The 21682-nt window shown below is 35.1% G+C and overlaps 5 protein-coding genes across 7 annotated transcripts; 4 read left to right on the forward strand and 1 right to left on the reverse strand.

The window, feature by feature from the left end:
• Positions 1 to 151: 151 nt before the first annotated feature.
• LOC140873717 (probable plastid-lipid-associated protein 13, chloroplastic) lies at positions 152 to 3485 on the reverse strand. Of its 2 annotated transcripts, none has more exons than XM_073276939.1 (7): positions 3044 to 3485; positions 2465 to 2586; positions 2302 to 2385; positions 2110 to 2206; positions 1541 to 1747; positions 575 to 627; positions 152 to 493 (listed from the first exon to the last, which is right to left on the reverse strand). In XM_073276939.1, the coding sequence occupies exons 1-6, from the start codon at positions 3308 to 3310 to the stop codon at positions 601 to 603; spliced, it is 804 nt and encodes a 267-aa protein (XP_073133040.1). In that variant the 5' UTR covers positions 3311 to 3485; the 3' UTR covers positions 152 to 493; positions 575 to 600. The 2 variants fall into 2 exon arrangements, with proteins under 2 accessions (XP_073133040.1, XP_073133039.1); XM_073276938.1 differs by having other exon boundaries at positions 1531 to 1747; positions 3044 to 3482.
• A 4112-nt stretch (positions 3486 to 7597) lies between these two features.
• On the forward strand, positions 7598 to 10308 carry LOC140873638 (actin-97). The gene is made up of 5 exons (XM_073276831.1): positions 7598 to 7752; positions 8335 to 8402; positions 8762 to 9155; positions 9279 to 9892; positions 9986 to 10308. The coding sequence occupies exons 2-5, from the start codon at positions 8343 to 8345 to the stop codon at positions 10049 to 10051; spliced, it is 1134 nt and encodes a 377-aa protein (XP_073132932.1). The 5' UTR covers positions 7598 to 7752; positions 8335 to 8342; the 3' UTR covers positions 10052 to 10308.
• A 199-nt stretch (positions 10309 to 10507) lies between these two features.
• On the forward strand, positions 10508 to 11044 carry LOC140873675 (uncharacterized mitochondrial protein AtMg00310-like). The gene has a single exon (XM_073276884.1). The coding sequence runs from the start codon at positions 10508 to 10510 to the stop codon at positions 11042 to 11044; it is 537 nt and encodes a 178-aa protein (XP_073132985.1).
• A 1775-nt stretch (positions 11045 to 12819) lies between these two features.
• Positions 12820 to 17307, forward strand: LOC140873644 (metal tolerance protein C2). The gene is made up of 10 exons (XM_073276844.1): positions 12820 to 13379; positions 13993 to 14101; positions 14471 to 14510; positions 14631 to 14707; positions 15589 to 15677; positions 16110 to 16179; positions 16290 to 16328; positions 16425 to 16575; positions 16684 to 16773; positions 16855 to 17307. Exons 1-10 carry the CDS (start codon positions 12932 to 12934, stop codon positions 16954 to 16956), a joined length of 1215 nt encoding a protein of 404 aa, XP_073132945.1. The 5' UTR covers positions 12820 to 12931; the 3' UTR covers positions 16957 to 17307.
• A 1928-nt stretch (positions 17308 to 19235) lies between these two features.
• Positions 19236 to 21500, forward strand: LOC140873773 (uncharacterized). 2 transcript variants are annotated; one of them, XM_073277019.1, is made up of 4 exons: positions 19236 to 19672; positions 19865 to 19929; positions 20520 to 20599; positions 20739 to 21500. In XM_073277019.1, exons 1-4 carry the CDS (start codon positions 19460 to 19462, stop codon positions 21239 to 21241), a joined length of 861 nt encoding a protein of 286 aa, XP_073133120.1. In that variant the 5' UTR covers positions 19236 to 19459; the 3' UTR covers positions 21242 to 21500. The 2 variants fall into 2 exon arrangements, with proteins under 2 accessions (XP_073133120.1, XP_073133121.1); XM_073277020.1 differs by having other exon boundaries at positions 20742 to 21500.
• Positions 21501 to 21682: the final 182 nt, after the last annotated feature.

Here is a 21682-nt window from a genome sequence, read left to right on the forward strand (position 1 = left end):
ACACTTCCAAACAAAACTTTACTTTAGAGGACATCGATCAGCAGACAATTGTAACTTGAAGAATATTAACTTTGCATGCACATGCACAAACACATGAACTAGTCAAAGAGACGATGAAAAGATCCATACAAGAATCGAGAATGGTGTTAAAGTTATAGTAGAGTATATTTATATTAAAAATGACTTGAAAACAGCACAGTACACCTTAGTTTATTCATCATTTGATTATAAAATTCTTATTGAGATTGATGAAATGGTAAAAAAAAAATTCATTTATTGGTTCCTAAGGATTGATTCGTCATCTGTCACATGGGCCTTGCTTTTGTTGAGAAGTATACATTTGATTCAAAACAAAAGGATATTACCATTTATTTAAAGAGATTCTTTATGTACTTCAACTCTCATACTCGAGGATCGGTTCAACAACCACCACAGATGGACCAGGATCTAATCTCGTGAGGACCTCGGGAAATCCGGCAGTACTCCTAGCTATCTGCATTCGTTCACACCAGCCAACTTAGATGCAACACTATAGATGTGTCAATTAGAGATGTAAGCAACAGCAAGAACCTACCATTATCTCATCATCAAGATAGGATATCAAGAATAGCCTCTGAAACGTCCCACCTGCGGATTAAAAACACGTTTAATGAAGAAATAGGGGAAAATAAAGCTGAAATTCTAGTACGCTGACACTTACTGTTCAAGTTTTTGTTCGAAATATAGAAGCCAAAGTAACCAAGGCAAGAAAAAGGTGCCACACTTGGTAAAATGCATTTATAAGACTTACAGGACAAGCAAGAGCGGTGGTTGAGATAGATGTGATAGAATGTACATATAATTCAGATTACCCAAAAAAAAAAAAACACACACACACACACACACACAAATCCACATGTTCTCAATAGGCATTCTCTCCATCTACTAAGTTCCATTATTGGAGTACAACCAAGATATCTCTATTTTTTAAGAAAATGCAAGCGTAATTTGTGTGATTCTCTGGTAGTGCTACACCGAGATGCTCACTTCATTAGAATCAAAGCTTACAGCGAACCTCACCCGGGCCTTTCTGATTTTTCTTCCATTGTGACAAATAAATGAACGAGCATAAGAATCGCGGCAGCACCAAATGTGGTGCACAATCCAACTTACAGATCATGATTAGCCATCACAAACACAAACAATCATGCAGTTTCCTGAGCTTTCATGGTTCCACAATTTAAGGACTAGAAAGCAGAAGCACTGTTGTATGACTTCAATTTACATCTCATCAAGCAAAAGACCAACTTACATTAAACTACACGAGGAGGATTCACAATTCAAGGAAAAACGCTGCCAGAAGCAAGAATAAAACTTATATTTGCACAAAGTTTCCCCAAAGCATAGTTGTCAAAGTTTTATGTTCAGAAATATTCAGGAACGTACGTGGGATGTTAGCTGGTTCTGCTTTTTGATACTCAAAAACACTTCTAGTTGAATGAGCAAACTTTATTTATCACTTGGAGAGAAAAAAACAAATAAAATGCTAACCAAGAGGGACCTTGAAACCAGCAGTGGCTGCATCCCTAATGGAAACTGGAAGCTGTTGCACCGTGTTAGCGGCCTGATCAAAAGCACCTTTTAGCTGTTGAGGGATAGATTCTTCTTTAATTTTGGGGGATTCAAATATCCCTTCAATGTATTCCTCTTTCATTCGAAGTGGTCCCTCAACAGATAATTTGCTGTTGATAATGAAGTTGCTTTCTACCTGCACTTTGACCAGGGAAACTCGTAATGCACACAAAAATTTGTCTCCACCCAGCACAAGTGCAAACAATGAATGGTTATCTACAACTGTGGGAATGAGTGCTTGCTGATATACCAAAAATTGTTATCTTTCAAATAATGAAATAATACAGTTGCATCGAGCAATCTTATCAATTGAAGAGTATTACATGAGCTCATACCCCCACTCCCCGATGCCAAATGTGAATGAAGAAAACTGAGGACAATAAAATGAATGTGGTAGATAATGCCTCAAAAGCTTATTCAGCAAATTGTGGGAAAAAAAAATCATCTTTGATCCAGTAAGAAAGGTCCAAACCATTTTGAACAAAGGAATTTTAGTACCGAATTGAAGAACTTCAAATTTGCCGTAATCTTTGCATATCCATCCTTAATCCTCACATCCAATTTAGATAAATTAGCCAATGCCGTGGGAAACCTCCTGTGAATCAATTATTTGAACAGCACAATAGTTTCAATAAAAAAGTAATATTCTTTATAAAACTGAAACTAAACATGAGATAATCTTAAACTAACTCGAACACGAGTCGAGCAGCAAGGAGCCCAGGGCTTCCTGATCCAAACCATTCGAATGTCCATTGACCTTCTAAATAAGGAGACCTGGACAGCTGAAAGCACAAAATGAACAGCTTGTCTAAAACCCAATCCTAGAGTACAAGTGAAAGAATAATCGACTTACGTTGTAGGTCGGGGCGTTGGATTCAACCCCTCAAGGGCAACTATTCTTTCATTTACATCAATCCGTTGCATATCTGATATTTTCCCAGTGACCAATGCCTCAAATCCCCCAGCATCTCTGAACTGAAGTTGCATTCAACCGGTAGTAAACAAGATTCAGTGATTAGTTACACACGAAAATTTCCATTCCATAAAAGCTTACATATGAGGATTATTTTTAGCAAGGTCTAGGTAGATGGCTTTTTTTCCAGAATTAGACATGAAATCTATAATATCCTCATAGAACAGATGACAAAACCCAATGAGCTACAAGCTTTCACTACACCTAGATTTGTATTAAAAAAATCACATTTCCAGCAATATCTAATAAAGGCCAAAAACCAAATTACATTAAAGAACAAACCTTTGGAGCAAATAATGGGATTCAAAAGAGGAACAAAAACATGGGAACTACTCTTTCAAAGAGAACCTAATTCAAAGCAAATTCCTTTTCCACCTTTCAACATTAAATCGGCAGTAAACAAGATTCAGTGATTAGCTACAAACTGCTTTCAAATCAAACGGACGGAAACAAACTTACAGCTAGAAGCAGAGATTCTTTAGCGGCAAGCCTCTCCATTTCTTTAGCATAAGCAGCTGAAGGTCCTTGCGATGTCTGCGAAACCATAGCTCTGCACTTTCTGCTAATCCTCCTTCTCCCATTCTGAAGTGTCAAACAACTCCCATGATTCTTGTTTTCAAGAAATGAAAGCGGCGTGGAGAATCGGAGAGGTGGAGAAGAAGACATGTTAGGTGAGAGCATTCTTGGGGATATTAACAGGCTTTGAACTGAAATCGAACCAGCCATTCGAGACTTTTTCCAAGAAGTGAAATGCTTGAGGAAACAATTATCAATCAGCTGAAATAACTGAATTCAAGGCAGAGGAAACACTTGGGATTCTGTTAATTCTCGGTACAAATGGAAAAAGATTTAGCAAACCTCTTCTTTGCGGTCAGTGGACTCCCGAGGCTTGGGAGTTTGGGTCATACATGGAGCATTGGACCAGGGGCATTTTCGTCCAGAAATCAAGAAAGCTTCAGCAATAATAACAACTACCGATTTTATGCACGCAATGCTTGTTTATGTATAATATACTTTTTTTTTTAGCTAAATAAGATAATTATTTTTTAAAAAATTATATGAATATAAAATTAAAAAAATCATACAAAGTTGGAAAATAAGAATAATATGACGAAGTCGATGAAAGTTGGAGCTCTTTATCTTTTTTTTTTTATTAAAAGTTTTAAAGTGAAAAGTTATGCATAGATGTAAGGGTTTTTATTTTTGAAAAACATTAGATTTTGTTTTTAAAATTGAAAGTAACAATCTCCTTGAGGGAAACGTGAAGCCATAAGTAAAAACATGAAAATTGAAACTTGGAGTGTGAAAGGCATTTTTGGGATTTTTAAAAGAGTAAAAAGTATTTTGGTACACGAAATATTGGTAAAATATCATATTGATACACGAACTATTGAAAATTGCTTAATTGGTACATGATCCAATTAAAAGGTCAATTTTATCCTTAATAGAAATTAATATTATATTTATTAATTTTAAAATATCATATTTATTTAAAAATTAATTGAGTAAAATTTAATTTGATACACGAACTATATGTAAAATGTCAATTTGGTACACGAACTATAAGAGAATGATTTAATTGGTACATGATTTAACTAAAAAGTTTAATTTATTCTTTAGTAATTGATTTTAAGTTCAATTATTTTTAATAAATAAATTCAACTAAGAGTACATTATATTTTTTAAATTAATTTTTATTTATTGTAAATTAAAATTTATATTAATTTAAAAATAATAAAAAAAATAAGTATCTTAATATTTTTATAATATATTTATATTGTACTCATTAATAAATTATTTATATTTTTAAAATATTAATAATATAAAATAAAATGATATTTTTTGCTATCTATGTAAATAATTATCCATTAAAAAAATTTATATAAATTATATAATAATAAAATCACAAACTCAATAAATAAATCATATGCAAGACTAAAATATATTTAATAACAATAAAATATAATTAAATAAATATTTATTTATTTATATTTAATTTAAGTGCGAGTAAAAAAATATAAAATTACAAATTATTAAATCGAGTAAAAAAAATTTGGGTTATTAGAACTACGTAAATTGAGATAATGAGTGAGATTTTTTCTGTGATATTTGTTTTTTCATGATCTAATCTTTAATGTTGAAAATTTTTATACTAAATTTTGAAAAACCAAAATGGTGATTATGTTTGTTTCAATCATTTAAACACAAGATCAACAGACTTCGGTGATATATATTTCTATCATATCAATATATTATAATATTTGTTGTATAATTTGACTTAACAATTGTTTATCATTATATATATATATATATATTTAATTTTTAAATAAATACGATATTTTAAAATTAATCAATATAATATTAATTCCTATTAAGAGTAAAATTGATCTTTTAATTGGATCATGTAACAATTAAGTCATTTTTAATAGTTTGTGTACCAATATGACATTTTACCAATAATTCGTGTACCAAAATACATTGTACTCTTTTAAAATTAATAAATATAATATTAATTCCTATTAAGGGCAAAATTGACCTTTTAATTGGATCATGTACCAATTAAGTCATTTTCAATAATTCTTGTATCAATATGACATTTTATCAATAGTTCGTATACCAAAATACATTTTACTCATTTTTAAAAAAAGATTCATTAGATCACAATTTTTATTAGACCTTCTCGGATCCATTTAGCTCTTAATTATGCTATTATATTGGAAAGATTTGTATCAAGTGTAATGACTAATGATGTGTAATGATTTTTTGAAAATTGATATTTATATATTGATTTTTTCCCTATAAAAATTGATTTGTAAATATTGATGCAATGTATATCACTCAAATATTATACAATCCATTTGCATCCTTGAAAATATCACTCATCACAAATTTGTGCCGTCGCAACCACCTTCGCATACTTAATTCAACAACCTGCACAAGGCGTTGTTTACATGAATGATACTTGGCTATACTCCAACAATTTTTTTCAGGATAGGGAACAAACTAATTTATTCGAAAGTTTTGAGAAATTTATTAAATTTTTTTAAAAGAAATTGCTTTCATATGTTTGTGTTGATTTAGATTTGGAAAGCTCAGACATTTAACCAGAAGATAATTTTGGTGTTATTGTTTGTGTTCTTCAAAGGTCAAGCTCGGATTCCTCCAACATTGGTTTGATTATCGAAGATTGTTTTGTTTATGCTCCGGCGATAGCAAATTAGTAGCACAAAAGTTAGCTCGAGATACTGATTTCATCTCTGATTAGATGAGATGAATGATTGTGTCGATGCTATCCCCTTGAAGTAGTGCCCAATGAGGTATCCAACGGCCCAGATTTAATGCAAGCGAGATGTTCACATGAACATCTCGCTTGCATAAAAAAATGGGTCGTTAGATTTGGCATGCCAACATCAACATTAGCGAGATGGATATATAGTATCTCTTACATTCATAATTAATTATATATTAACATTGATTTATGATCATGAATCTACAAGAAAGTTATATCCGTCAATTTGTGTGATTGTGTTAACCTCTTTCAGGTGCATCTATATTATACATCACATTGTACGTGAACAATTTGTGGTAATTTGATACTCGATTATTTAAAATGGAAATATACAATATTATTGGTCATATTGACATTGATATGTTCCATAAAATATTTTTGAAAAATAGCGAAAAGTTGAATGACATAACTAAAATAGTGGAATCGAAAATTAACTACTACCAAAATTTGACGATGCAACCAGGCAACGTAGAACTGGTAATCCAGGTTAATTTATAATCTTTTTTTATAATTCTTTAATCATAAAATTTAAAGTTTTATCAACTAACCTTAGAATCAAATTGAATGTCTTTTGAATCAAACATATTATAATTATGATAAACAAAGAAAAAGAAGGAGAAAGACGAGAACGATAGCTTTTTTTGTAAATAATTTTTTCCTAATCATACAAGTTCTTTTTAGATGATAACGACAGAAATAAATATTTAACTATTTTCATATATCTTTCAAAGTTTGTTTAACAAAAATAAAAACATAATATCTCTATTACATGTATATCACCCACCTAAATTTCCTATCTAGAACTCTTTTAAACATAACATAAAAATTCTGTAAAGGAAAAAAAAGATAGACTGAACCCACATTTGCTTAATGGTATCAAGTTTCAACCTTACTCTATTATCTGTCACCACTAAATTCAAATATTTTGTAAATCATTAGTATTCCACATTCAATCGTTCATTTCTTGATACATATTTATTCAACCGTACTATTAAATCCAATTTATATTAGACACATGTAATAATAAATCACAGCTAAATAATAATAAACTCGTTGAATCGTTTTAAACAAACAAATACTAGATATTACGATTTCATGTGATAGCCAAAAAAACTCGAATCGGAAAATAAATAAATAAATAAATAAATAATGAACTAGATCAAGTGAGATTCCTATCAATCATGCATGTTGTGGCAACAAGCAAGTAATGGGCTACCTCTAAGTGCTCCGAGCCTCTGGTTCATGTGTGTGTAGCACGTTCATCTGGGGAAATTGACCGGATCAACAGGTCAAAACTCGAAACCCGTAACGGCCACGTGTCAGTTCCGCGGCCTCTGAGCTGGAAATGACCACATTCTCTTCTTTGCCCACCCACATGAAAAAAAAAAAAAAAAAAGCGAAAAAGGGATTAAAATGGCCCATGTCCTCCGGGGGCATTTTTGGGATTTTCAAAAAAAATTTCCTATTATGTACATGGTTTATATTTTAGCCAGGTGTAATTTACTAATTTATTCCAATGTGGTGGAGGAGAGATTAGGGAACGAAGTGAAAAGTGAGGGGCATAATGGTCCACACGGCATGAGTGGAAAAAGCAAAAGCCAGACAGCTATATCCACCACCAATGTGATGCTGGCATGGGGCCACACACCACCGATGCAAATCATGGCGAATCAACGGTCCTGATCTTCTTTAAACAGTAATTTAAGGATCATTTCAGCTGAATTTCATCTGAGGTCGAGTTTCATTTCCCCTTTTTAAACTAGAGGGCGGGCGTCTCTTACAAAAGAAGAAGCACAGGCTGCTCGATACAGAGGGTGAGAGAATTTCCCTAACGAATCCCATCACACCTGCAAGAAAAAGAGAACCTTTTTCAGCCAAGGTTCGATCTTTGCCTCTGAATCTCACTTTTCTCGTTCAAAGTTCGGAAATTGCCACCACTTTGGTGGGAAATTTTGAATCTTGTGTTTACCATTTTGTTTGTTTTCTTGATATGTTCAGAGATTGCTTTTGTTCTTGGATTTTGTTATGAGATACAGATGCTTATGCTGCATTAGAATCTTGATGCATGGATCTGCTAATGGCTGTTTCCTGTTGTCTGAATGTTGAAATTTTAGTGACCATTTATTATGGTTCAATCAATCTCTCATGTATTTCTCCTTGAAGGCCTGCCGGGTCCACGCCTACTTGTTATTAGTCTGGTTTGATGCGACATTGCATCTTTGTGCTTTTTTGGGACTGGCGTTTTTCACTTGATACTCTGAGGGTGACCTGAGGCTCTGATGTGATCTCATTTAAGAGGAAATTTTTCTGATAAAATTTTCATAAATAATGGCCATTGATCATAGTTTTCCGGGCTTTAAACTCCACGTTAATGTTTTTGTGTTCATGAAATTGCCTTTTACCTGGAAAATGAGTTAATAAACGGAAGATTGAGTCTTTTTTCTTTTACGGCTCTGTGCAGGTTAAAAGATGGCAGAAGGTGAGGATATTCAGCCTCTTGTCTGTGACAATGGGACTGGAATGGTCAAGGTAAGATTCCGATGCTTCCATTTGTCATTTAGGACTAAACTTCATTGTCCAATGACCGTTGTGTGATGATAAATCAGATCTGACATAAAATTATTACAGATAAATCTATTTTAGGATAATCAAGATTTTCCCATTTATATGAAGTTGTCATAATTGCATTTAAAAAAATTGAGCGATGATAAGGACACAGATAGTTTTACCTTATTTCTTATGTGTTTTGTGTTCTCTGTCTTTGCACTCTTACCGATATTGTTCGAAGAAAAAATAGTAGTTTCATCTCCAGAGGGCTGAAATTGTCCTCGCATGTCATTACTATTTTGGAAATGAGCTAATTGGTTTTGCTGATCTCAAATGATCAGGCTGGATTTGCTGGAGATGATGCTCCAAGAGCTGTTTTCCCAAGCATTGTTGGTCGCCCTCGTCACACTGGTGTAATGGTTGGCATGGGTCAGAAAGATGCTTATGTGGGTGATGAGGCTCAATCCAAGAGAGGTATTTTGACACTCAAGTATCCGATTGAGCACGGAATCGTCAGTAATTGGGACGACATGGAGAAGATATGGCATCATACCTTCTACAATGAACTTCGTGTTGCTCCAGAAGAGCATCCGATTCTCTTGACTGAAGCTCCTCTTAACCCCAAGGCCAATCGTGAGAAAATGACTCAAATCATGTTTGAGACATTCAACACCCCTGCCATGTATGTTGCGATTCAAGCAGTTCTCTCACTCTATGCAAGTGGTCGTACAACTGGTGAGGCAAATGCTAATTGAAAATTTTCTATTGAACCAGCAACTATGATATGGTGTTATTGTTAGTGTTCTGTAAAATCACTGTTAAAGTGACTATTTTGACAACCTATGTTCCATGTTATAGGGATTGTTCTTGATTCTGGTGATGGTGTCAGCCACACCGTCCCCATCTACGAAGGTTATGCACTCCCTCATGCAATCCTGCGTCTGGATCTGGCCGGGCGTGATCTCACAGACAGCCTGATGAAAATATTGACTGAGAGAGGCTACTCTTTCACTACAACAGCAGAGCGTGAAATTGTGAGGGACATAAAAGAAAAGCTAGCTTACATCGCTCTGGATTACGAACAAGAGCTAGAAACTGCAAAGACCAGCTCCTCTGTGGAGAAGAACTATGAACTTCCTGATGGACAAGTAATCACTATTGGTGCTGAGCGATTCCGTTGCCCCGAGGTCCTCTTCCAACCATCAATGATCGGGATGGAAGCTGCTGGAATTCATGAGACGACTTATAATTCGATCATGAAATGCGACGTTGATATCAGGAAGGATCTGTATGGCAACATTGTGCTGAGTGGTGGTTCGACTATGTTCCCAGGTATTGCTGACAGGATGAGCAAGGAGATTACGGCACTGGCTCCAAGTAGCATGAAGATTAAAGTGGTGGCTCCGCCTGAAAGGAAGTATAGTGTCTGGATCGGAGGTTCGATTTTGGCCTCTCTCAGCACATTCCAGCAGGTAACATTCTACGTCAAAATTCGTTTGACATTCATTTGTAGTCATCCAAACACGAACCCTGTCTTGACGGATCTTTGTGTTTTTCCATCGCAGATGTGGATAGCCAAGGCAGAGTACGACGAATCGGGCCCTTCTATTGTTCACAGAAAATGCTTCTGAGTAAAACTGTGAAGACTGGGAGATCACATGATTTTGCCGCAGCTGTTGTTTCTTATATGACTTTCTTATTGATTTCTTTTTATTCTTTAACTTGCTCTATAATTTTTTTAAGATATGATTTGAGTATTATCAATATGATTCTTGCTAAAGTTTTCGTTGTTTCAAGATTGATATTGAATTGTAGAAGAGTTGTGATTTGAGATGAATGGCACTATTTGAGTTTTTGAAAAGAATGGCACCAGTAATTTCTATTCTCAGCCTACCATTGTTCTCTGTTTGTTTCTTGCTTCATCTGCCATGCTTATTAGGTCGTTAAAGTGGATTACACATCTGCATAGCCACTAATATTTTTAAAATCATTATTTAATAATTTGAGGAAAATCAAACAGTTGAATTGATTTAATGTTGTGGATGAGTATACCTATCAAAAGAAAATGGAACACTAATTTTCAACGCATGGGAAAGGAATTACATTCCGAAAACATGATGGTTGTGGTGCTCATCAAATCAGCTGCTCAGGCAATACCCTCGTATTGTATGAGCACTTTCTTAATTCCAATCTCGCTGGCTGATGAACTTCAAAGGATGCTAAATTCCTTCTGGTGGGGATCAAAAAAGAATGGAGGTCGGAGTATGCACTGGTTAAATTGGAGCAAGATGTGTACAACAAAGGACACGGGTGGTCTAGGATTCCGAGACTTCATGAACTTCAACATAGCAATGCTTGGGAAACAGGGTTGGAGACTGATATCAGACCCTGATGCTCTTGTTTGTAAGGTTCTCAAAGCTAAATATTATCCTACAGGTGATTTCTTAAATGCCAAACTTGGTCACAACCCAAGTTATATATGGAGGAGCATCTGGAGTTCACAAGTTTTGCTAGCAAAAGGAATTCGTTGGAAGATCGAATATGGACGTAATATCCGCGTTTGGACTGATCCATGGTTGAGAGACCCAAAGAATCACAAAATGGAAACTTTGCCTATCCCATAACTGATGGATTTGCGCGTCCAGGAACTGATGATACCAGGGCACAGAGAATGGGATATCGAGCTGTTACATGAACTTTTCAACTCAAGGGACATAAATCAGATTACAAGCATACCTCTGAATATTTCGAATCTAGAAGATAATATCATCTGACATCTCTCAAATAATGGTTGCTATAATGTTAAATCAGGGTATCTTCTAGCACGCTCGTTTGGAACAAACGAGTACAACCATATGAGAAGAAATTGGAACACGCTATGGACAATAAAACTCCCACCAAAAGTAAAGATCTTCTTGTGGAGACTTGCAAGGAACTGTCTTCCCTTAAGGGATAGACTTCAAAGGAGAGGTCTTTTAGTGCCTTTAGCTTGCGTGTTATGTAACCAAGGAATCGAGAATAGATGGCATCTCTTTATTTCTTGCCCTTTTGCACAAGAATGCTGGAGATTGGCAAGGTTACAAGGAAAAATTGAAGCTGGAATGCAACAAGCTGAATCTTTTCAAGACATTTTCGTCCAATTGATGGCACATTTGAAGGGCAGTGAGCTGGATAAGTATTGCATGATATTATGGAGCATTTGGAGGCAAAGAAATGATAGAGTCTGGAACAACAAAAATTCCAACGCGATTCAGACAAATCTCTTGGCAAATGAATTCTTAAACAAATGGTTGGGGGCTAAGAAGTTGTGTAATGAGATGCAACCCCCTGAATCTTTAAAGGAATTGTGTATCTTGTGGCATAAACCACCACTCTCGATCTATAAGTGCAATGTGGATGCTGTTTTTTTTGGAGATGATCATAAGTTCGTGATCGGATGCATATTGAGGGATGAGAATGAAAAAGTAATTAGCTGCAAAACTTGCACTATGAATGGATCAGCAGATGTGATGGAGGGAGAGGCAATGGGCCTTCTCGAGGCTCTATTATGGGCCCGAAGTCTATGCAAAAGGAGTAGTGGAAGCAATCAATGCAAAATATGGTGTATCTCCGAGTTTTCGTCTATCGTTCATAAATGTAAAGAAATTTTCAAAAACGAGAAGGATTTCTCAGTTGTTTTTGCTCAACGACAAGCAAATGAATGTGCTCATGCTTTAGCAAAAGCATCTCATTTTTATGCTAGTTCCACAATTTGGCATGAATCTCCAACTTTTATTTCATCGTATTTAAGTTTGGTTTGTAATAATACTTCTCATTATTGAGTTTATATATTTGAGTTTGATTTTCAAAAAAATAAAAAACATGATGGTTAGGCCGAAAATGCAAAAGTTAATGAAATTTTCTTAGGAACTATGTCATTTTCATATTAATTAATAAATTACGAAATCATTTGCAACAATTTATGTAATATTGACCGACCATTTCACGTGTCAAATTCAACATATTTAAAAAAATGTCACAACATATAGTTATTGTGAATTTTTTTTATTTATGACGTAGGAGCTCACAGATGCTACTTTTCGATGCACATTGGGTAAAATCTCGAACTAATACATTAGCCTACAAATTACATTAGCTAAATAAATTTTCTAACCTACCTAAAATGTGTAATTTTCCTATACCGTGTGTGTTGTTTATCAAAAAATAAAATAAAAAACCTACCCACGATAAATTGTAGCGTGTTACGAACCAGCCCGTTCCAGTCAACCTAATAACTCTAAAAACTCACTGACGGACCCGGTCAAGCCCCACGGGCCACGCCCACGGAACACGTTCGGACGGGTGCGTCTGCTCGACACGAGAATTACTACTTCCACTCCCAAATTGTATCAACCACTAATCGTTTTTCGTTTAACAATAGTCGTCAAGATTTCTGTGCTGAGTTTCGTCCTAGAATCATACATCGCAGTTGAGCATTTTGCTGTGAGTCTGCGTTCTTGCCTTTAGTACAAATGGGCGAATCCTCTCGTTTCCCAGGTACAAATGGTCGAAGCTCATCCTTTAACTACCAGAAACTCGACGACGCCGCCGATTCGCCGCGATCGTACGTCGGAGATTTCAATTTCGGGGAAGATACAGATCGGCGATTCGCGTTCTCCAGGCAGCCTTCGTTTCATCAGAACGTTGCCGTGGACTCTCGCACTCCTAAGCCCTTGTTTTCTAGGAATGTTTCTGGGATAGATATGCCGCAGAATAATTATTTTCTAGATTCGAGGTTTCTGGAGGAATCATACCCAGATGAAATCAATGAAAAAAATTCTATCTTTTCGTTTGTCTCTATGATTGTAAGTGGATTGAGGTCCGGGAACCGGCAAATGAGGAGGTTATTCGTGTTGATTTTTCTCAATGTTGCTTATTCTACTGCTGAATTGTTCGTTGGGCTAGTCTCGGGGAGAATCGGTACGAAATTTGAAATTTTTTTATTTTGAGGCTGATATCAATGTCTTTTGGCACAATCATATTCAAATTTGTGAGAGTAAACATTTGGATTGTAGTTGTATACATTCTTTTTTCACGCGCAATGAAATTTAGTTTTTCACGAGTTTGCAAAGCTTTCTACTTGGCAAGTAACCAGTTAGACGTGTGGCAGATGATGAATGCATAATCTTTCTCTTGTCCTGTTGTATTTGCAACAATTGAATGGAAAGACAAAAATAGAATGGTCACATGAATTCAACATGTTTCACTCCATTTTTTTTGCTTTTCTTTTGCTTTTTCTTTGGGCGAGATATCTGCGATATTACATCGAATTACATTCTGTCATGAGCTAACAAGATAAAATTCAATCACTGCTTTGCAATTTGTATATTTATTTTTTGAGACAGCAATTTATATATGTTGTTTCGGTCACATGTTAAATTTCAATGTTGTTACCTGATTAGTTTCTTGGTAGATGTTTCTCAGTCTTGTTGCTATTTAGATTCATCTCGTAGTCATATGGAATCAAATATGTGATATTTTCTTACTTTCTGTTTCTTACTGTATTCTAATATATGGTTTTTGAGCATTTCAGGTTTGGTTTCTGACGCATTTCATTTGACATTTGGCTGCGGCCTCTTATCGTTTTCACTATTTGCCATGGCTGCTTCTCAGAAAAAGCCTGATCGTGCGTATACGTATGGGTAAGATTCCTGATGGTTGTTTCATGATATTACAATGACACTAGGGAAATTTAGTATTATGCATCAGCAATATGAATTGGTCATACTTTGGTAACACCTACTCGCTGTAGAGTTTAACAATCTTGTGGTTTGGAAGGCGTTGTCAGTAAATGCATGGGTGATAGCTTTTATCCATGACCGATGCGCCCCCTTCTACTTGTGACCAAACATTTTGTTAAATTTAGCATCATCATTATTATTTTAATCTGTAAATTAGAATTATATTTTTGATCTGTGAATGCAATTAAGTAATTACATGCACCAATTTACTTTATAAAGAGCAGGATGTCACCTGAATATAAGCTTAGAGAATTGGATATTTTTCGACAGGTATAAAAGATTGGCGGTTTTAGCTGCTTTTACCAACGCTGTAAGTATTTTACAATTTAGCTTTTGTTGATTGTCAAATCCTTAATTTGTTTGTATCGTGAAATTTGTTTTACTATTGCATCTGTGACTGGCAGATTATGTATACTGTTTGTGTAGACAGCTGTTTCTTTTGTTTATGTCATTCTCCTTAGCTGTGGAAGCACTTCATGCATTCATACAAGATGAATCTGAGCACAAGTAAGTTTGTGTTTGATGGTAGTCTTTAAATTTATTCAAAACTGAATTACTTGATTTCTTTCCATCTCATTCTCATTCTCATGCAGTAATGCAGTTTGTAATTGCTTAGAATAAGAAACATTTACTGCTATCAGTGCAGTTTTTTGTGTGTCTGCTTTTGGTGGGAGCAAGTGATTAATAACTCACTAAGTGCATGTCAGGCTTAGGGCTTGATGAGGCATGACCTTGTGCCATGTGCCTTGACCGTAAATATGTGCCTCAGTGTGTTGTAAAGGATCAAAGGGCAATTTGAGCATGCTTTAAATGAAGAGGTCATGTATTAATGGTGAAAAATCCGAAGTAGTGAAGATTTTCTTTATTGTTTCTCAATTATTTATAAAATGCTTAATTTTTGCTGTGCATCATAATTTCTTCATAAATTAGATTTTAAAGTACTTGTCTTAGTGCGCCTTAGTTCTATGAGACAAGCTCCCCCTCGCTTTGCATCTTGGACTAGGCGTAGGGGAGATGTGTGCCTTGGTGTAATGAGGTTTATTCATCCTTATTTACTGTTTGATGCTAATAAATTTTATTTTCTTTATTCTTGAAGAATGTCTGTTTTCTCTAGTTAGACAATCTTGATTAAACTATGGAGTCAATAATAAATATTATAAATTTAAGGACAACTGGCTTTTTTCAAGGAAACAGAGACAAAAGGACAGAAACAGTGAAGAGAGAGAATGACGTAGGGATGGGGAGAGTAATCTACAATTTAGTACTAATTATACCGGATTTTGAGTGAATATTGCAACATTTATCTCAGTTTTGAGCATTCTTATTTAGATTTTTATATGTAGTTGCTCTTCTGTAAATAATAGTCTCTGTTTTGCATCTGTTTTTAGGCATTACCTGATCATATCAGCTGTCACGAATTTGCTGGTGAATCTTATTGGTGTCTGGTTCTTCAGAAATTATGCTCGAATCAATCTTGGTAAATCTTGTCACATTTGGTTATTTCTATTTGCCCCCATTTTTCAACTCGTAGACCTTGTAAAATTTTTAATCCTTTTCCTGAGCAAGGTGATGATTTCACTCCATGCATTTGGTTAACTGTTATTAATAATTTGCATTTCTTATTGATCCATTGATTGGAGGATAAATTGTTTCTTCAGAGAAGTTGTTGAACATGTCTCTGACCTCTGTGGTTCTTATATGTTATGAATTGTCAGTTATGTTGTAGCTTGAATTTAATTTATTCTGTATATGATTTGTTTTATCCTGTTCTTATAATTTCAAACTTTTGGTGTTACATTTACCAATCCACATGCTTTGTTCTCTTCACCCTCCTTCTTGGGGATTTGTTGTCGTAATCCAAAATTGTTTATTTTTTAATACTAAAATTTAATTTATGATTTTTTTGCAGTGTACAGAAAAGCGGAAGACATGAATCACCACTCAGTTTGCCTTCATGTTCTTGCTGACTCTATCCGAAGGTATGAGATAGACCATTCATGATTGGCAGCATCATTTTGTGGAGTATAGTCTTCTGTTAGAAAAATTCTATCCCTGGATCTTAAGTTGCACATTGATTTTTTTCTCGCAGCACAGGTTTAATTTTAGCGTCCTGGTTGCTCGGTCTGGGGTAATCATCCAATCTACTTCAGTTTTGGTGTATTTACAGCTTATATTCTAAGCCCACGACGCTGCTTCAGGGTCTTATTCACCGTATTTGCTGCAGGGTAAAAAATGCTGAAGTTTTGTGCTTGGGACTAGTTTCCGTCTTAGTATTTATGCTCGTCATGCCTCTATTTAAAACCACCGGTGGAGTTTTGTTACAGATGGCACCTCCTTGTATTCCTTCTTCTGCCTTGATCAAATGCTGGAGACAGGTAAAATTGTAACTTCATGGTAAAACTTTGTGCTGCTTATTGAAATATTCGTTGCATATTATTCTAGCTAGTGACTTCATGGTAAAACTCTGTGATACTTGCTATCAGGTTTCTTCACGTGAGGATATTGCAGAGGTCTCTCAGAATCGCTTCTGGGAATTGGTTCCAGGCCATGTTGTAGGATCCATTTCACTGCAGGTATTTTTCATGATTCATCAGTGCTTTGATATGAATAACTCAACTGATTGAATCTTGATCATGCAATTTATTCGTGCGCAGATGAAAAATGGAATGGATGATCATTCGACGCTCCAGTACGTCCATGGCCTGTATCACGACCTTGGCATACAGGATTTGACGGTGCAAGTCGATAGTGTTTGACTGAGTTTTTCCACATCTTCTCTAGGCCCTGCTCGGTAGCTGTATCTTCGTGATCGAGAAATCTAGTCGGTTGTGTCGATTTTTTAGAGAATATGGAACAATCACAAAGGGAACTTGGCTGCTAGGATTTTTGCATCCAAGAGTTTTGCAATATGTTGTCAAGCAGTTAGGTGCATGTGGATGAATAGTAGAGCTCACACTTTGTCCTTTCAATTATCGACTCATTTTGAATCATGCCTAATTATGTCATAGGTGAATTCAATGTAGGACACTAAACTATAGGCTCCAAACAAAAAGTTTTATTTTTAACTTTCAGATAAATTTCATAATAATCATCTGTTTATATCTTTATTATTACTAAAGTAGTTGGATAATTATAATATTATCAAGCAAAATCAATGTTTTGTGTGCAACTTCGCGAAACCATAAAACAAAAAGCTTTCTTCTTCTAAATTCAAACAAATTCCTTATTAATCAACACACACAAGCGTACGTCACATGATAAGAATTCCCTATTTTTAAAGCAAAAGCTACAGACAATTATTATTATAAATAAATATATATTTTTAATAAAAACAAATATTGATTACAAAGTCAACAACCTTTTTGTTCTCCTTAATTACATTTAAAATAAATAAGACTAACGTGTCAACAAAAATTCTCTCATATGAGTTGAAGAATATGGTATGGCAATTTTGCGCTTGTATTACCGATAAAGGTGTATTTTAAAGCGAATACTTTTATAACTTTAGATATAAATTGTATTTTAAAGCGGATCACTCGCCATATGTGGAAAATGAGTTCGAATTGCTTCCAAGAGAATGTCTAAATTGATGGAGTAGGTGAACTCTTAGTCAAATGTTAGGAGTTCGATTTTCTCTGCCAACACTTTCTTGAACTAACATGTCACACATGACTTGCTCAGTGTGGTTTACCTGATTAGCGTAGTTTGCAGGCTATTGCGTTAGTCCGGAGGTTTACCCAGAGCGCACCGAAAAATAGCAGCTGCGGGTTCTCACATTAAAAAAAAAAAAAAAAAAAAAGAGTTTGAATCATGTTAACATGTGTGCCCCTACGCATGCTAAAGTTAGTGTTTTTGATTGCTCATTGAAAATTGAAATAAACGCACGATAAATGTATCATGAGCAAAAGTGCAACATTATAGACACTTATATACATCCAATGAGTATATAACATCTTAATATTGTTCACATTAAAGTCCCGCCATGGAAACTCACCATATTAAAACTATTAACTATATGTATAATGGCATTCATAAATTTGATGTACATGGTAATAAAACTTTTAGGTACGGTTTGAAATGACATACACCTTCCGTCCCATATATAATGTCTTTTTTAGATTTTCACACAGATTAAAAAAAATGTATTGAAAAATCAAATTTTATATAAATTTCCTATTTTATCCCTATTTAATTTATTAAAAAATGATTACACAATTTTCAAAGTGTAGTTAATAGGGGTATATTAGTAAAAAAGTGTAAAAAAATATTGCTAAATATAATATATTACTATATATTTGAAACAAATAAAAAAAAACATGGACAATATAATTGAGACAAAGAGAGTATTTTGTTAATCCATTGATAATTTATCTTATCCAATCTCATGTTTATTTTTTCATTTTATTTATCTATTTACTACATAATTTATCTTACATCAATCTAAACATTAATTTTTTATGTTATATCAATCAAATTATTGAATTTAAATCACTATATTATCCTTAATAAATAATATTATTCAAATTTTATTAGTTTTTAAATGGACAAAATGATAATAAATCATCTTATTTAAAATTCAATTAATCATATCAAACAAACTATTATTTATCAATCAAACCAAATTTTATATTAACTATAATTTTTTATTTATTTATTTTATCATATTAGATTATATATCTCTATATTATTATTCTATTTATAACTTCAAACAGTGACTACAGTGTATTCGGAAAATGAAAAAGAGACAAGTTTTATTACAAAAGATATAAATTTCCTAGACCGATTCCATCTTAAAACTAAGCCCAATCAAACTTTTCATATACATTGAATTGCCGGCATCCAAAAAATGGCTTGAAATCTTTCTCGACGCCGGCGGGCAGCCACCATCTCCCCACCACCGATCGGGACCCAGTCGTCCCTCTCGCACGTGCCAGCCTTTCCCACCAGCTCCGGCACGTGCCACCGCCACCGTATAATTCTGTTTTGGCCTCAACAACACACACATATCCACTCCTCATGTGTGTGGTGCAACAAATAAAGGTCAAGAGAGAGAAACGCACAAAACAGCACATATGGAAAGAGAGAGTGGGGAGGTTTCCTAAAGCTACAATCTTTCTTGCGGAACATGTCTTTTTTATGATCTCTTCTTCTTTCTTTCCCAAAGACTCTGTCTTTGCACGCTCATTCGCTTCTTCTTGATTTTTCCCCCCTTTCTTCACCATCGTTTCTGCCTAGCTATACTTGATTAATCACCCAGCAATGAGGATCAGGAAGCGTTTCCCGCCGCCGTCTGCTCCTTCAGATCTCCATCTCAGCCGGTCAGCGGCGGCGCAGCCCAAATCAGACGCGGCCCAGACCACTGATATCCCTCCTGGACAACTGTCGGATGAAGTTGTGATGGCTATTAGTGACAGTAATACCAGATGGGCTCAACCAGAAGACGATAATAATGGGGTGAAGATGAAGCTAAAGGTAAAATTTTTTTTACAAAACATCTAATTTAGATTTCGAGACTTTGTTCAACGTATACAAAGACCGAGGGATGTGATTTCTTGGTGTTAAAGTTGCAAGCTTGCACCAAGAATTCTTGCACTCGGGTGCAAATAATGGAGCATATGTATATGTGTTTAAATATTTGTGGTTACTGCCTCTCTATTTCTGTAGGAATCTGGGGATGATGAGACATGGAAAGAGGAACAGAAGAAGAAGCTTGCTGGTGATGATATCAGGTGATAAGAATGAAAAGAAAATTAAGTGTAAATTTCTTCTTGTGATTCTCTTCTTTCATGAATTCTTAAAGCAGCTTGAAAACACAAAAAGAAAGGGAAAAAGTGATTCTTTCACCAATTTAAACTTTAAGTTCTAACTAGTAGCCCAGTAAAAACTGAGAAAGGTAAAAATGGTTGAGATTATGTGTGTGTTTGTTTGTGTTTTTGTGCGTGTATATTGTGGTGTATCTATAGTTCCCTTCATTAATCTTTGTAAAAGAAAAAAAAAAGCTCACTGCAAGTGGAGAGACTGTATGTTTTAATGGTGTTTTGTTTTAATCAACTATGGTTACCCTCACATCCCATCCAATCTAGTTACACTAGCCTGTATCTATCAATATATATATGGAACTCAACTTGTTTCATTATTTCTTCTCTATATAATGGGAACAAATAGTGCCCCCATGTGGTGCATGTTAGCATGGGGATACATGCTGGTCCCCAGATCATTTTCTTTACACATTATTTCCATGCTACTATATATGTGTTTTGCACTGATTATTTATTTGTCAACCATATCATCCTTAATATTCAATGCTCATAACTTTCAGGGCAAATAACATTCCATCTGAGGAAGAATGTACCAATAATACCTTTATGCAGCCGTCGTCGTCTTCTTCTTCTGCTAAAGGTATATATATACTCCCTGTATATCAAATTTAGTAGCAAAAACTTAACCATATGTATTATTCATTTTAATTTTCATGCTATTTTGTATGGTATGTGCTATGTATATATTTTTTATTTTGACATGGGATATTGGCGTGAAGGAGATACTAAGTCGCTTGTCCCATTGAAGAAGAGGAGAGGGTGTTTTGAAAGAAGCCCAAAGGAGGAAACACAAATGAATGCAAGAATGAAGTCCAAAACAAACAAGAAGTGTGACTTAAGTACTCAAACTGATCAAGATGTAGCTCAAAATATTAACCACATGAGTTCAAGTGGTACTGGCACAAAGAAGAGTAAAAGAGGGAATGTGATCATGGAAGGCTCGCGTTGCAGCCGTGTTAATGGACGGGGGTGGCGGTGCTGCCAACCGACGCTGGTAGGCTACGCACTGTGTGAGCATCATTTAGGCAAAGGGAGGGTTAGAAGCATGAGTAGTACTGTGCGTCGGCGCCACGAGGATGATGAGGTGGACCGTCGGGGCGGTGCACAGCCCTTGAGCAGTGGAGACCTGGGGCTGCAGCAGCCGTTGGTGGTCACCAAGAGAAGGACTAAGGTCGGCGTGGTGAAAGCTAGATCAATAAGCAGCTTGCTAAGCCAAGTTTAATGGAGAGCATGCAGGTGGGATTCTAATTTGGATGATGTTGATTGGTACTATGTGCATGCTGGAACATATGATCACGTTTTTGGTTAATTCATTTATTTCTTCGTGCGTGAACAATCTTTAGTTCAGTTTAATACAAAACAGCAAAAATGAACATATGCTGATATCCTCTATAGAATGTTTTAAGATACTTAATCGGATCGGTGTATGCATATGTTTGATTTATTGCATATATATCCCTTCCAGTTTTATTAAATTTATGCATCAGTTTGTGAGTTTCAAAAAGCTTGCTGTTAAATCTAATTTAAACTGGAGGTGAACATTCGGTAAAAACATGTGTTGTATAAAATTAAAGCATGTGTTGTATGATGATAACAAGAAATAAGTGCCATTGACTTGTTAAAAGATAACATGATGCATGGGCCTAAAACTGTAGGGTTCTTA

Source organism: Henckelia pumila, unplaced genomic scaffold (assembly GCF_033568475.1).
Source record: "Henckelia pumila isolate YLH828 unplaced genomic scaffold, ASM3356847v2 CTG_80:::fragment_1, whole genome shotgun sequence".
Taxonomy (NCBI): domain Eukaryota; kingdom Viridiplantae; phylum Streptophyta; class Magnoliopsida; order Lamiales; family Gesneriaceae; genus Henckelia; species Henckelia pumila.